Genomic DNA, 16,340 nt, shown 5'->3' with positions numbered 1-16,340 from the left:
AACTCATGAAAGTAGTTTTTATAGGAAGCGAATTGGTAAAATTTTCAATGTGCCGCCATTTTGTTTCTACGAGGGTTAGGGAGCTGAAATTTTCCCAGAATATTTTCAGAACCTACTTTGTAAACTGTGTTCGGTGCATGAATGGGCACATAATATACAATTAAACGTGTAAACCTCTTCGTGGGGCACCCTATATTTATTTACAGTAAAGCATGTTTTTCAATATACGTGGAATGTGGCTCGTATTATTCATTTTCAATATTTTCCCTCCAACGCATTTAAGGGTGTTCTTTATTGTATTTACTTATTTAATCATTCAGAGTTACACAATTTTCAAAAGAGTACCAAGGATACTATATAACATACTTAGAATAAAGTATATATAGTGAGGTCCACGTTGTAATGACAGTGGATATAGATAGAAAAATAGCGATGCCGATTCTCTGAATTAATTAATTATATTTCTACACTGTCAAAAACATAATTGGCATCGTTATGGACCTAGAAATGGATAGTACCACCGGCTTTGTCGAATGATAGACAAGGTAATCAAAACCAAAGTTGATCAAATACTGTCATTATAACGTGGACCGCACTATAGTGATAAATCATAGGAAAAAAATAAATTAATAGATTTTGGACAGGATTTTGATTACGAATTATAAGTGCTATCAACTGTCACAAGACAAAATATGAAAAATATAAAAAGAAGTTGTACGTTGACCATTACTTCGGCGAGCAATAAAAAAAATTTCAATCCATTATCGACCTCCAAGATCTTCAAGTCTTCAAAATTCACTTTGAAAATAGTTTTATACCAGGGATAGTACATTAAAAAAGGCACCTACAAAAGTATTTGTGATTGATGTAACAATGGCAGCAGAGATTAGCACATGTTATACTGTACTTGATGCAAAGATTTTAATCTCAAATCGTTGCAAAAACACCTCAACCCGTTGAAAAACACTTCAACTAGTTGAAAAAGTTGAGTTAATTTAACTGTGACAGAATAATACTGTGAGTGCCGATTGCACAACAGCCGGTTAAATGTTAACCGTGATTAATTCCACGAGAAATAATCAGAGAAGCCGTCTTTTAAAAAACGCCCTCTCTGATTGGTTCTCGTGAAATTAAACACGGTTAAAATTTAACCGGCTGTTGTGCAACCGGGTTTAAGACTTCCAACAGGAATGACAGGAGTTAAATAGTGCGTTTGAAGCAGAAGATGTGGCGTTTCAACTCGTATACGAAATTGGCATATCAACATTTTAGTATAGAATATGGGATTGTCTTTATAACCAACTACAAACCTTGTGAAAATAATCCACAAAGATTTGTTTGTGAGACATTTGAAATGAAAATATTTCAAGTTCATATGGATTTAAAGCGTTAGATATAAATTACTTATAAGAAAGAAATAAATAAAGAATAAATTAGATGTGTGACTTATATTAAAAATCTTTGACAGATGATCTTTGACTTATAGAGAATGTTCGACAAAGCCCCGTTTTGGAGATGTAGTTTGGAGTACAGTAACTATATAACCATATAGTTTGGAGGAGCGTTTTTGGGAGAAAATATCACATTTTATCAACTTGTAGCTGAGTCCCACAGGCTTAGTTTTACTGCGATGGCTTCAATTTTCACTCAGTTCGAAAATAAAAAGCACAAAGCAGCAGGTGAAAGACAGGTGAGACAGTTTTTTCAGCTGACCTCTTCATTGAACGCCAGCAAACAGCCCACTGCACCAAAGTAGCCCTGAAAAATACAATAAATCGTATTATATTAAGCGAGCAATTTCTGTATATCTGTTTATATTTTTATATCTGGTTATTTATGTTCAACGGATCTCGAAAACGGCTCTTTCACGAAATTTGGAACATAGTAGGTTTATGATATAAAAATTCGATTGCACAAGGTCTCATCCCTGGGAAAACTCGCTGAATGACATGAAAAGGATAACAATTATTCATCCTTGGAAAAACAGATGATAATTTCGTCTATCTCTTTTCTGTATAGGGCTATTTGAAATATAAATAGAAAGAAAAATAAAAATATCATTACCCTTTTTGAATTATTCAATCACAAAAAAAATTATTAAATAAAATAAAATTATTTGATTAAATAATTCAAAAAGGGTACTGAAATTTTTATTTTTATTTCTATTGATAATTTTGTCGAAACAGAAGATGCGTGTGTGGGAGAGACTATTTCCAGCTGTGTAATCAATCAGCGAGAAATTTTATCTAGCTAGACAATTTAATCAACTTGATCAACATAATCTGATTTGTTGACATGACATGATAATCCTCCTAAACTAGAGTATATCATAATTTTCAAAGTTGATCATTATTTGACAAGTGATTAGTGAGTGTTATTTTGTTATTCAATTTGGTTTGTAAATAATCTAAATTGGAACTTTTTTGTTTTTAAATGTTTGGACTGAAAATTGAGCCTGAATTCAAGTGTATTCACTTTAGCCGTATGGAACATAACCTACCTTCTGGACTATTTATAATATATAAATCAAAATTCGGGAAAGAAACAGTTTTGATCTGTGCCTGTTAGTCCTTCCCCAATCATTTTAAAGAATTGTGTTCGGTTTATCAAAAGTCAATAAATAAATAACGAGCGAAGCTCGGTGCCCTGATATTCAATGATTAGTCCAGGAAGCATTATAGCTAACATGGGCCCGGTTGCACCGAAGTCTGTTAAATTTTAATCGTGATTAAATGCCATGTTGTTGAATTTTGACTGTTGTCATACTCTTGACGATATCAAGAGCCTTCTACAATAAAATGATTTGATTTGACTTGATTCGAGAACCAATCAGAGAAGCCTTCTTTAAAAAACAAACTTCTCTGATTGGTTCTCGTAACATTCAATCATTTTTCAACTTCAACAGGCTTTGGTGCAACTGGGCCTTAATAAATAGAAATAGAAATATATTTATTAGCCGATAAATACTTAAAATAGTACAGTGGACCATGTCACATACATACATCTCAATATAAAGAATACAGGTTACAACACATTTTCAAACATTAATCAATATAACCTAACAATTCTAGTAATTATATAGATATATCAGTCAGCTTGTAAGAAACTATTTACAATATCACATGGGAGATCAAAGAACTCTCCAACACTGTACAGTGGGTTCTTTAAAAGCATCCTTTTCACATTTGTTTTGAAAACAGATATACTCAGATTCCTGGAGCACAACGGTAACCTATTGAAAGCTCTTATTGATAGAACGTCAGATTGATACTGCAACTTTCTCAATCTTACATAGGGAACATTCAAATAATATTACCCTGTCTAGTGCCGTGCCTATGCATTTCTGATCTACAAGTAGATACCTACTTTCAAAAGCTATACTACTTTAAGCTACCTAATTTCAAAATTTGAAAATTACAGGAAAGATTCCAAACAATTTTGATTAGTTTTAGCCTTTTTAGGTGCAAAGTAGAAATATATGATAAAAAATATAGTCATCAGTGACTTGAAAATTGAGAAAAACTATTTTCAAAAAATGCTCGGATGATAATATTCTTTTGGAAATTCTGTATTTCTTATGTGATTCTTGAGTAATTATTTAATTTCCATACTGTAATTCTTATATGAATAAGAATTGCCTTACCTCATGTTCAAGAAAGAGGGCCTTAAGCGTTCCATTGGACCAGTAATCCATAGCATAAGCGAGCAGTTTCATTGAAATTGGATTTACTCTCAAGAAATTTCCGGCAAACACTACCTGTTAACACAAACATACATTTTTAGAAATTTTCACAAGATGTGTATGTTCATCCTCATCCCCTGCACTTAATACCATCAAGAATCTATTGATAATGAAGTAAAAATGTCTTGTAAATAATGAAGCAAAATGTCTAAAGTCTGAGATATATTACTTTTAACATGAAGAGGAGAAACTCATTTCTCCCTCCACAGTTTGTAGCGTAGACACAGACAGACATCCTGCGCACAATTGGATGCGCCGTGTCATTTTGCTTCATGCTCTTGTGATGAAAACAATATTATACCTGCTGACCAGTATAATATACTATATCATATACATATTATGACTTGGAACATTGCCAGCAATAGCTGGAAGGGGAGTGTTGGTGCGTCGCGTTGGAAAGCTCTCTCACACAGACACAAAAGAAGGAGAATGCTGCTAGGTAGTGGGAGTGATTAGTGGAGGATAGAGCATCGGACCTCTCCGTCCTCGAGAAAGAGCCGTGTTAAAAGTAATTTCTCTCCCACTTTAGTGACTTAATGTCAAGTATATGTCTAGTGATACTCGTAATAAAGTGAAATGCCTTATGTAATTTTGTAATTGTTCTTTGACAAAAATGAATTATTATTATAGTTATAATTTATAAAATTGATTGAAATATCAATGATTCTACTATTTATAATACTAATTCTGAGTATTATAGAATATAGTAGAATTCAAGATGTGTTGGATTCAACATGGAACCATAGTTCTCTAAATAAAATACCCAATGAAGTGGATTTCACTATATATATTAAATATTTTCTCAACGTTGATTTAACAAAAGCAAATAGGATGAAAATGAAAAAAAAAAATATTAGGCGGAGTTAGGACTAGGATATCATTAGTCTAAATATCATTAGAATGGCTGCAAGAGATACAGCAGGCTGAAATCATAACTATTCCTCTTCAAAGATGTGAGATTTAAAGCTTTCATTGGGAAGCGTAATTGAGATAATTATTATAAAGTAATATTTATTTTCAATTTTTATAAATAATATAATCGAGATACAATAGTGCCTTTCACAATATTTTAATAAGATGATTTAAAAAGAGAGTTACATTTTTGAGAGAGATAGCAGACTTAATAAGGATAGAAATAATGGACTCAATTCGACAGAAATTTCATGTTTGAAACTAGGTGTTTCTATCAACTAATGTAGATTTTTATTAACAAATTTATTTATTTATTATTCATAGACAATAGATACAATGCAGGTGAAAACAACAGGCATTCGCCCAAAACTGCTTTAAATCTTAATTTGGAATACACAGTCAAGAGGTTATGGGAATGATAACTTAATTCACACACTATTTTGAGTCCAAAAAATGTATGTACTACAATAATTTTGAATGAATGCATACAATAAGACATCATAATAACAATATGAATGCATACCAGTTGACATTTTTGGGAGACAAATAACTTTATGATTAGAATTAAACGTTTGTTTTAACTAAATCGAGTTTTTGTGACTGAATACTCACCCTGTTGACTTTTTCGTTGATGGCGCACATCCTGGCGAGGGAGCCGATGTTGTTAGTGATGGTGACGAGGGTGGCGCGGGCGAGGTCCTCACGTGACACCGACGCACGCTTCTCCTTGGAGTTCATCTGTCCAAAGCTGTACAGACCCATGAAACTTCAAATGCAAATACAGACAAATCAACACACGTTACAAGTCACATCATCGGGCAGCTGAGATGTTGTGAGCGTGATCATGTGTGCAGAATGAAATGAGATGGAAACATCCTTTATTTGGCGGAGTTAGGACTTTCTGGTCCTCTTCAACATTCTACCTTGCAGATGTATAGCGTGATATGTCATCAGTTTGTTGAAAAATCATATCTCGATGAGAGTGATTGGGAGCGATTGTGTGAGAATGAATTGAGAATGTGTCATTAATTTGATGCCTAATGTAAAAAAATCATGAACAAATTATAAATTGATGAGCGATGGATGATTGAAAAATCATGAACAAATCATATTTCGATAAGCGTGAATGGAAGCGATTATGTGGGAATGAATAAAGATTGATATGTCATCAGTTTGATGCCTGAGGGCTAGACCATATAAAGCGTTTTTCAGGCGTTTTTGCACTGGCGGCGGACGAGTCATCAGGGCAAACAGCTCTCCGATTGGTTGATTAGGTTGTTGCCTGAAAAAACACCTAAAAACGCTCAATGTGGTCTGGCCCTTAGGATGGCCACTAACGACAGGATGTGTACACACATGACGTCATACTTTGTTGTGGCTTCACAGCGAAAGGTTTCTAACAAGATTTTTGAGGTTAGGTTCTCGTATCTTCAATTATTTTGTTGCTTATTTTTCTTCGCTGCTCTATTTGAAGTTGAATTATTTTTGTATCATTATTGACCGAGCTAAGTGAGGTCTAAGATTCAAGTCGGCGGTTTGGCATTTCTGTTAATGTTAAAATGTTTATATGTTGCGCATTTACGGCGAAACGCGGTAATAGTTTTTAATGAAATTAGACAGGTATGTTCCTTTTTAAATTTCGCGTCGACGTATATACAAGGTTTTTGGAAATTTTGCATTCAAGGATATTAAAAAAGGAAAAAGGAGTCTCCTTCATACGCCAATATTACCCTGGAAATCAGACTATAGAATTATTCATCATAGATCAGCTGTGTAGTGGACTATAATACTACCTGTTCAAAAACATCGAACATCTTGAAAATATATCTTTCCATCAACGTAAGTAGACAGTTGACTATAATACAACCCGTTCAAAAACATCAAACATCTTGAAAATGTATCTCTCCATCAACGTTAGTAGACAGTTGACTATAATACTACCCGTTCAAAAACATTGAACATCTTGAAAATTGTATCTTTCCATCAGACAGTTGCAGCCAGACCTGATAACAGCGCTCACACTCACATTCCGGGACGACACGTGGTACGATAGGACAGAAAGCTCTATGTTTATTTAGGATTTTTCTAGACATTCTAATTAATTATCAATTATTGATAAATTATTTATTAATTTTTGATAAAACATAACAACAGGTCAATGTAACTTACTGCGCGCGAGGTCTACTGTTCACAGAACTACTAGTAATTTGTGATTTTTCCAGCAGTTTATTTTTTGTTATTGGCTGTTTATTTTCTTGTTAGAAGCTGTCAAACAGTTGTTTTTTTTTGGAAGCCTCTCGCTGATGACACAACATCATCTGTCAAAACAGTCAGACAAATGACTAGCATGTGTAAACGGACATGTCTTAGAACGAAAAAGACATTCATGCGGAAGGATTCGAATAGCTGTTTGACAGCTGTATGACTTGAAACATAAAATAAACAACCAATAACATTATTGACCGAGCGCAGTGAGGTCTAAGATTCAAGTCGACGGTTTGGCTTTTCTCTTAATGTTTAAATGTTTAAATGTTTGAATGTTTATATGTTTATATGTTGCGCATTTACGTCGACTTATATACAAGGTTTTTGGAAATTCTGCATTTCAAGGATAATATATAAGGGAAAAGGACCCTCCTTCATACGCCAATATTGGAGTAAAAATCAGACTATAGAATTATTATTCATCATAAATCAGCTGACAAGTGATTATACAGATGTGTGGAGAAGCCAGTCTATTGCTGTATTTCCATAAGGTCTATAGTTTCAATCAGGTAATTGTGGATGAGAATACTGCGTGAGGTCTACTGTTCACAGGACTACTAGTATAAACCACTGGTAAATTAAAAATCATAATGGAACAAAATAATTTGATCTCAAACAGAACGCGAAAAAATAAAAAATTGAAGATACATTTACCTCAAAAAATAAGATTTAAGCTTTTCGCTGATGACACAAAATGTATGACAAGCAGGTGTGTTTACACACATGTTCAACAGACTTGTCCTATCGTTAGTGGCCACCCTTATGATGAAACAACATAAGCAAATAACAACTCGATAAGCGTGATTGGAAGCGATGATGTAAAAATGAATAAAGAATGACATGTCTTCAGTTTGATACATAGTGTTGAAAAATCATAATAAAAATGGGTGAAATATGTGATGAAACAACCAAAACCACTGAAACCGTTTAAAAATTGATGTTCGGTCATCGTAATCATATCTTCCATTACCCAAGCAGAGATAATAATTGAAATAATCTTTCAATTATCATCTTAGACAGTTCAATTCTAAAAATCTGGTGTGGCGCACTCACACAACTTTCCTTGTCGTTGAAGAAAATTGATCTCCTGACGCTAGTGTTCACACGCATCTCAAGTGTACTATTCAAAGATCTGAGGCAGCTGGTGACAGGACAATAACGCTGGAGACACATGAGGTCTGCTATCTCTTCATAGTGAATGATTTAATAGAATCAACAGTTGCCAAACAGTTAGCTATTGAATAATCAAATTTTCTCGAATTTCGAGCTTATTTTCAATTTTAGGTGAAAATGTTACTGAACATTAATTGTAGAGATTTTCATGCTTAAACTTTGCCACTTGAGATGTTTTGTTTAAATTGTATCTGAAACCTGATAATTGGGAATCTCAAATCAAACTTTGCATAGATGAGGCGGAGCTACTGAAATTTTTACAGATATGGGACTTGTGGCAGTTGATAGATCTTATCTATGACTATTTTAGTTATACATTTAATCGAAATCGTTGGAGCCGTTTTCGAGAAAATCGCGAAAAACCATGTTTTTGACATCATTTTTGCCATTTTAGCCGCCATCTTGAATTGCATTTGATCGAAATTGTTCGTGTCGGATCCTTATAGTGTAAGGACTATACGTTCCAAATTTCAAGTCATTCTGGGAGATGAGATATCGTGTACACAGACACACACACACACACACACACACACACACACACACACACACACACACACACACACACACACACACACACACACACACACACACACACACACACAACACACACACACACACACACACACACACACACACACACACACACACACACACACACACACACACACATACACATACACATACAGACCAATACCCAAAAACCACTTTTTCCTCCACCTACTGTCTAAAGTACTTACTTTACTCCCTGAAACATAATACTAAAGTGTCACTTTTTCGCTCTAGGTAGTAAAAAACAGAAAAACTCCCTAGGGAGTAAAAGTGACTCCATTTAAATAACATGGGAAGCATCTCTATTTTAAAAACTTACATGGTAATAGGTTAGAAGGTCTAAGCTCAGATGAGAAAGCGTAATAGAGGTGTCTGTCATTGAGTCAACTGAATTCAATACCACAACCAGAAATTTGATCAACTCATGAAATATATGTTTGTATGATATTATATTCTTAATATTGGTAGACGATAAAAATTTATACAATTTTTAAAATATTTTATTCTATTCAAAATACCAGCCAACAAATATTTTTGATCTGCATTCTGCAATTCATATCTGAACCGCGTGATCTGGAGTCAGCCATTTTTGGTAGCTCAGCTGATATGATTGTTACAACTTTGGCCGATAGATAGCGCAATCAGCAGTGCCTATCAGACGACCGGTTTTTAGGTTTTAGTTTTTAGGTTATGTTGTTAGGAAACATTGTCACCAATACGTAAGTTATTAGAATGATTTAATTTGCAGTTTCTATAAAAAAAATGTAGATGGAGGAAAAATGTTGTGTACATCACGAACGAAAAATACTGTTTCTCCCTCTGGAAAATTGTTGCCCTCGGCTTCGCCTCGGGCTTCAAACTTTTTCCCTCAGGGAGAAAAAGTCGTACTTTTCACTCTAGATATACAAATAACTATTTCGGACTCAGGGGACCTTTAAAAGTATAGAAATTTAGAAATTGGGGTACCTTGATTTTTTTCGGAAAGCAATACTTTCCTTACCTATGGTAATAAGGCAAGGAAAGTAAAAAACTTGTATCCATCAATGCATTAAAGTTTAATGAAAATGAAACACAGTTACTTTCAATTTTTATAGAAGTATAAAATATAATTATCCAATAGTGACAGATTTTTAGATATATCGATTGACCTGGCTGGCTTAGATCTGAAATCGGCGTTTCTACATACAAGAGTATATTTATTCATTTATTTATTTATTCATTTATTCCATTGTCATTACAGATCATAATTATAATAAATATAATATGATTGGGAGAAGACAACAGGCATAGCCCAAAACTGTCTTCTCCCAAATTTTTACAAATACAAGTTTCAAAAAAGAATAAGGTTAAGATTTCACTTTCACTTCAAAAAGTCCAATTTCCACTTCAAAACTATATTAATTTTCATAGGAGTAAAACCATGCTTGCGATGTTTGTTCGACAAGCAATAAATTAATTTTCTTTGCTCTGTGAACTCTGATCGTTGATATTAACCATCGAAATATAGCTATATTCAACCGCACAAAAATAGTCCAATGGAAATTGGAACAGATTTAAGCAAAGTTATCAAATAAGAGTTGATCGTACAATTGTGCGGGGGGGTGAGGAGGTACTCAGCTGTTCCAATTTCCATTGGACTATTTTCGTGCGATGGGAGTGTTAGCGTGAACTGATATTTACCTGCTAGCAACAAGATCGCCTGGTAGACCGAACCTCTGGTAGTCTCCACCATAGATGTCCTTGACAAACTTGTCGACATGCGAATTGTCACCTCCAGATGCCAGCTCTATGGCCTCTTCGAACGAATTGCAACCTGTTAGCAGGCAGCATAATCCCAGGAATGTACCTCCTCCTAAGCTGTAACATAAACAAATAACATTATACAGATGGATTTAATTGGGATTTTCGTTCAATAATAGATAACATTTTAGTTGTCCTTTCTTGAACTATCTTGACGACATTACAGTCTAATTTATTGAATAATAGCTATTAAAAATAATAGACTGTAGTGTAGACACACAATAATAGACCCACACTTGAGTACTAGTTTTAATAAATATTATTCAAAAATTAGTCTGTAAGTAGTGTTGTCAAAATAGTTTTAAAACTAATTATTAACAAGTATATTCCAAGAATATACCAAGCAGTGTATGTACCTACTATCCTCTATGGCACAGAAAGCTGGCCAGTTGTTGAAAGGCAAGCCCAGAAAATCAGAGTATCTGAAATGAAATCCCTTAGAAAGATTGTGGGAAAAACAAAAAGAGACAGGATGAGGAACGAAGTCATAAGGCAGGAAGTGGAGATTGAACCCCTGGTTGGCAAAATGCAAGAAAGGCAGTTGAAATGGTTCGGTCATGTAACAAGGATGACAAACGAGAGAAAGGCCAAACAAATATGGGAAATGAAACCTATTGGAGTGAGGCAAAGAGGACGACCAAGAATAACGTTTGAAAACCATGTCGAAAGAATGGGGGCTGCTAGGGGTAAAAACTGGCAGCAGATGAAAAGATTGGCTGAGGATCGTGGCGAGTGGAGACGCTGGGCCGAGAAATCTTCAAACCACCCTACGCTGTCAGGCAGAAGGGGATCGAGAAAGAAGAAGATTAACAAGTAGTCTGTCATGGAAAGTGGAATAAATGAGTATATAGTGAGTTGTATTGTGAGTGATGTTGAAGCATTTCTTCATAGTGTGCTTACAACATCTACTTTGTTGTAGACAATATTCATAATAAACAAATAAAATGAATAAATGAAAAATCGTGAGATAGATTCTATTCATATTTCAGTGACACTATAATGCATGTATTGTGTATTAATCTATGAGCAATTAAATAAATATTTTATACAGTACTGCATTGGATACAGGCCCCTGTTTCATAAAAACTTAAAAGTCCTGTAATACAGGAACAGCTGATTTTATCGGCTATATTGAGCATGTGATTGGAATGGTGATTCTCCTGTATTACGTGACTTTAGTTTTATGAGACAGGGCCTAGATTGTTTAAGGCTGTGCAAAGGCTAAAAATAAACTTTTTACTCGTGATATTTTTCAAAGTTTTTTGATTTGTAGCTATCAAATATTTGACATCAAGCTATCAAAATGAAAAAGTTTTCTCAGGAAAACATTTTTTTTCTGATCATTACTTTTTGAGATATGAGCGCCTAAAGTTTAAATTTTTGGGACAGAACATTTCAAATTCTTAACACAAAAATCCATGAGATTTAGAGGATAGATTCTTCGTGGTTGTTGATCTAGTAAAACAAAAATTTTGTGATATCAATTTTCAAGATGATTATTCAATTTACTAAAAATAACTTGTAGTTGAGTTGTTTTTGGTAAATTGAATAACTTTTCCAAAAATTGATATTTTCAGAAAATTTTTGTTTTACTAGATCAACAATACCATGAAGAATCCAACCTCTAAATCTCAAGGATTTGTATCTTACCGAATTTGAAATGTTCTGTCCCAAAAATTCAAACTTCAGTCGCTCATATCTCAAAAAGTAATGATCGGAAAAAATGTTTTCGCCACACTGCACAGAAAGCAGCTGTTTTCCAGTCCCTACGTAGATCTGAAAGACCTTGTTTGCAGACGACTCTCGTCTGACGTCAGAAAAGGGTTTCTTTTCCGGTCTAGGCCAGAAAGTGGTCTCTTTCCAGCCGGTCATGGAAGTCCGTAGTTGATAAGTCATCCGCTAGATCGGGCGAGTGTCCACTTTCTGCATCAGCTGAAGTCGCCATGATTTCAGTTCGAGTTTCAAATCAAACTAATTGAGCATTCGCTTCGCAACCAGTTTCATTCAATTATTTATTGTTGATTAGCGCATTCTAAATTTTCAAAAATGCTTGAAGATTACGACGCCCGTGATATTCCAAGTGAAATTTTAAAAGAATCTGAAATCCTGACTGCATATCTTCTACCACTAAAATCAAGAGATTGGTACGATAACAAGTATTCTTTATTTTGTATTCTTTATTTATTTTGTCAGCAATACCTGTAGTGTGGCGAAAAAATATCGTTCGCACCATGGGCAAAGATGTTTTTTCGGCTCTCAATCTTTTCTAGTCCTCGGCCTTCAGCCTCGGACTTGAAAACCGATTTCGAGCCGGAAAAATCTCATTTTCTGCTCTAGATGCGAAATATACTATTTCCTGAGAAATCTTTTTCATTTTGATAGCGTGATGATATACAAATGGAAAAATATCATGAGTAGAAAGTTTATTTTTAGCCTTTGCACAGCCTTAAACAGTAACATCCCTATAAAATAAACAGGGACATCCCTGTAAAATTTTATTTAGAGTCCAATGTAATCGGTCTCAAGTTCATATCTTCAATGGATATTGAGATATTTCAAAAATGTAGGTACAGAATCAACCATATTTTATGGAATATCCCAGACATTTATTGTAATATCTCAATAACCAATTGCTAAATTATTTTTGGTGACACCAATATGTTCTAAGATGGTCAAATTCTATTCAAAATCCTATTTGGAGCTTAATCCGATTATATTGGGCTCCAAATTGAACCCTTAGGAGCTTCGATGGATATTTATTTATTTACAATGCAAATGACACTAATGTAATAACATTGAAAGATATGTTTAAGAAAATTGAGCACAGCTATCGAACTCGTTCGTCAGAAGCAATAGGAATCCAAGTTCCAAGGCTAGTCAAAACTCATTCCACTACTAATACTTATTATATAGCACACACTCTGTATAGAAATCTGCCTGAAAATCTACGTAATACCGAAGGTAAATCCAAAAATATTTATAAAAAAAAATGTTAATGACTGGTTAAATCACATTTCTTATATATACAAACGTATAGGATCGCAAATCTCTCTGTGTGGCTGGGCCATCGGAAAAATACAGGGGAGAGTATGACTGAATACATTTTGGAATAAGAATACTACTTATGAAGAAATTCTTCCAAACTTGGAAGAAGTTCCAAAGAGCTCAGGAGAAAAAGCCAAACATCTTTGAAATAATTAATAACGGAACAATCTTGAACAAATAAATAATTGACGTAGGATGATTTTCGGTTTATTGTGTCTTTAGTTGACCACATATGAAGAATGGAGATGTCATGATAATAATTTATTTCATTGGTTGGTATTTTTCATTATCATTTCTATGCTACAATGCTTTCAAGTTCAATACTATAGTGAGGTCCACGTTATAATGACCTTGATGTTGCTATCCTTGTCTATCATTCGACAATGCAGATAGTACTATCCTTTTCTAGCTCCACAACAATGCCAAATCTGTTTTTGACAATGTAGAAATACAATTAATTAAGGCAGAGAATCGGAAACGCTGTACTTCTATCTTTTATCCACTGTCATTATAACATGAACCTCAGTATAGAAAGCTTACAGCTCATTAGCTAAAGGTGGAATTAGAATTACATGAGAATACTGTTTGAGATTAGTAGTGATATTTTCAGTAAACAATAAATTACGAATAATTATAGAGTCTGTTCTTTATTATACTAGTAAATTTATAATAATATAACTAGCAAGTAGAGAGATTTAGAATACACTTTTGACTTTACTATCAAATAATATTCCTCTATTTAAAAGTTGTGTTAAAATCGATAATTACTAATTAAAGGTTTCCGATTAGGACTCATGCCCATTTTTACCAAGCTTGGTCAAAATATTTGAACATGGTCAAACCGGGTTGCACTAGAATTATAGATTGAAGTTATAGCTAGAAGTATCCTTTGAGCTGAAGGATAGAAATTATATGTTCTAGTGCACTCGTTGTAAATCGTAGGCGATTTGTCCATGAGAAAATGTCTCCATTACTTGGTGAAACTGTGCATTAATGTTACATAACACGTTTCTGGAGTGAATGAAAACTTAGATAAGATAATAAGAGAAGCATATAACCTAGATTTCAAATCGATCACAAAGGGAGATCAGAAATAAAACATATCTAATAATAAAAAACAATACAAAACTTAAAACTTAAATATAATATTTTTAAGTTTATTGAAATATTTCATCTTTTCAGCTTAGTTCTACTTAAGAGAAAAGATAGCATAAGAATATATCCCATGGTATAAATCGTTCATGTTCCAAATTTCAAGCCGATTTATGTCAACTCAAGCCGATTACTGTCGACTACTGTCTATTATCACTGTTTTGGCCGGGTGAGAGTGTAAGAACGGCACAATACGAGAGACTACCAGCGTCTCATAGCTTCACGAAAAATAACTACTAGGACTATCGGATTGAGTTGACAGTGAAATTTGGAACGTAAACCGTATGAAACGTATAAGACCATCACATAGTCCAGCGTAATATTCATAATCGTATGAGCCAGCGCACTACCTCCGTAAACAAAGCCGTAGTGCATTCGTGTGACGTCAGCACAGGTAGGGCTCCTACACCAATAAAAACACTAGCTGATATAGATCGGCTTTGTTTACAGAGGTAGTGGCCAGCGTCACATAGCTTAACAAAAAATTAACTACTATAGTGAGGTCCACGTTATAATGGCATTGGAGAAAGATAGGAGAAAAACTTTGCCGATCCTCCGTCTTGTCAATGCCTTCAATAGACGATAGCGGATACAGGGTTAATAATGAAATATGAACTGTTCATTCTCGTTTAAAATAATCAATTTATATTTTATTAAGCAAGAAATTATATTTTTCAATAATTTCATAATCAATTTTAATAAGGATGAAATATTTTGTTAATCAATTATTAATTCTACTTTGCTAAAAGACGATGTGGCAATAGAGCAAAGCTAGAAAGAGATAGCGCTATCTGATTTGTTGAATGATAGACAAGGATAGCGAAACCATTGCTAATCAAACACTGCCATTAAAACTTGGACCTCAGTATAGAACTATTGGATTGAGTTAACAGTGAAATTTGGAACATAAACACCCTACACCATAGAATATATAGGATATCTTCTTACAACGTTAGTAGACAGAAGGTTGATCACTCACAGGTGTAAGATTCGAAGTGGAGGGGGGAACGCCAGCGTGACGTCACGTGTAGTAAAAATGTGATGGAGTAACCACACTGAGCATACAGTTTATTCACTGTATCTTCAAATAAATCGTCGTTTATTGCCCTCAAGATTGACCTAGAACTTGGAAATTCTCCATACTTTATAGCGAATGAATCACCGATTCTAATGATGTTGTTAAATATTCCAAGTTCATTCACTTGTATGAATAAAATGAAGTTGAAAGTTTTCCAAGAATCTAAAAACGTGACACGAGAAAGTTAATAAGCTGGAAAAGCGTTATTAGACAACGTTATACTATTATAATTTCAGATTAACGCATGAAAAATATTGAAAAATTAATGCATTGCAATAAACCGATAAACCGATCCCGATAAATTTCGTTCATATAATTGCCCTGAACACATGCTGGTATCGAGCACATGTTCTACGAGAATCAAAATATCTCATCCCCGAAATTCACAAGCTGATGTGTAGCCAAACTACAAAATATAAACACGAGCTAGAAGATGAAGAAACCTTAAGGGTTTGAAAAGGAAAGTTAGGAGGTGGGATTTTTGCTTTTATATGGTAAAATGCTTGTATTATTTAAATGTTTTGATAATTATTGTAAGGCTGAAACAGAAAGCTTGCATGTCAGAAAATGTTTGTGTTATATAATTTGACTATACGTCACCGTATGATTTTCAAGAATGCGATA

The 16,340-nt window shown here is 34.1% G+C and overlaps 1 protein-coding gene across 1 annotated transcript in view; it reads right to left on the bottom strand.

Moving 5' to 3' along the window:
* Nucleotides 1-1,429: 1,429 nt before the first annotated feature.
* LOC111047771 (pantothenate kinase 3) overlaps nt 1,430-16,340 on the bottom strand; it is a 69,695-nt gene continuing 54,784 nt past the window's right edge. Inside the window, exons 7-10 of the mRNA XM_039427114.1 lie at nt 10,322-10,512; nt 5,267-5,420; nt 3,644-3,757; nt 1,430-1,758 (exon numbers count right to left, since the gene is read on the bottom strand). Of these exons, the coding sequence (XP_039283048.1) occupies nt 1,705-1,758; nt 3,644-3,757; nt 5,267-5,420; nt 10,322-10,512 (513 nt within the window). The 3' untranslated portion in view covers nt 1,430-1,704. The remainder of the gene's footprint in view (nt 1,759-3,643; nt 3,758-5,266; nt 5,421-10,321; nt 10,513-16,340) is intronic.

The sequence above is a fragment of the Nilaparvata lugens genome, chromosome 4 (genome assembly GCF_014356525.2).
Source record: "Nilaparvata lugens isolate BPH chromosome 4, ASM1435652v1, whole genome shotgun sequence".
NCBI classification, from domain to species: domain Eukaryota; kingdom Metazoa; phylum Arthropoda; class Insecta; order Hemiptera; family Delphacidae; genus Nilaparvata; species Nilaparvata lugens.
Note: the sequence above shows the minus strand (reverse complement) of the source record. Positions and strands in the feature narration are given on the sequence as shown.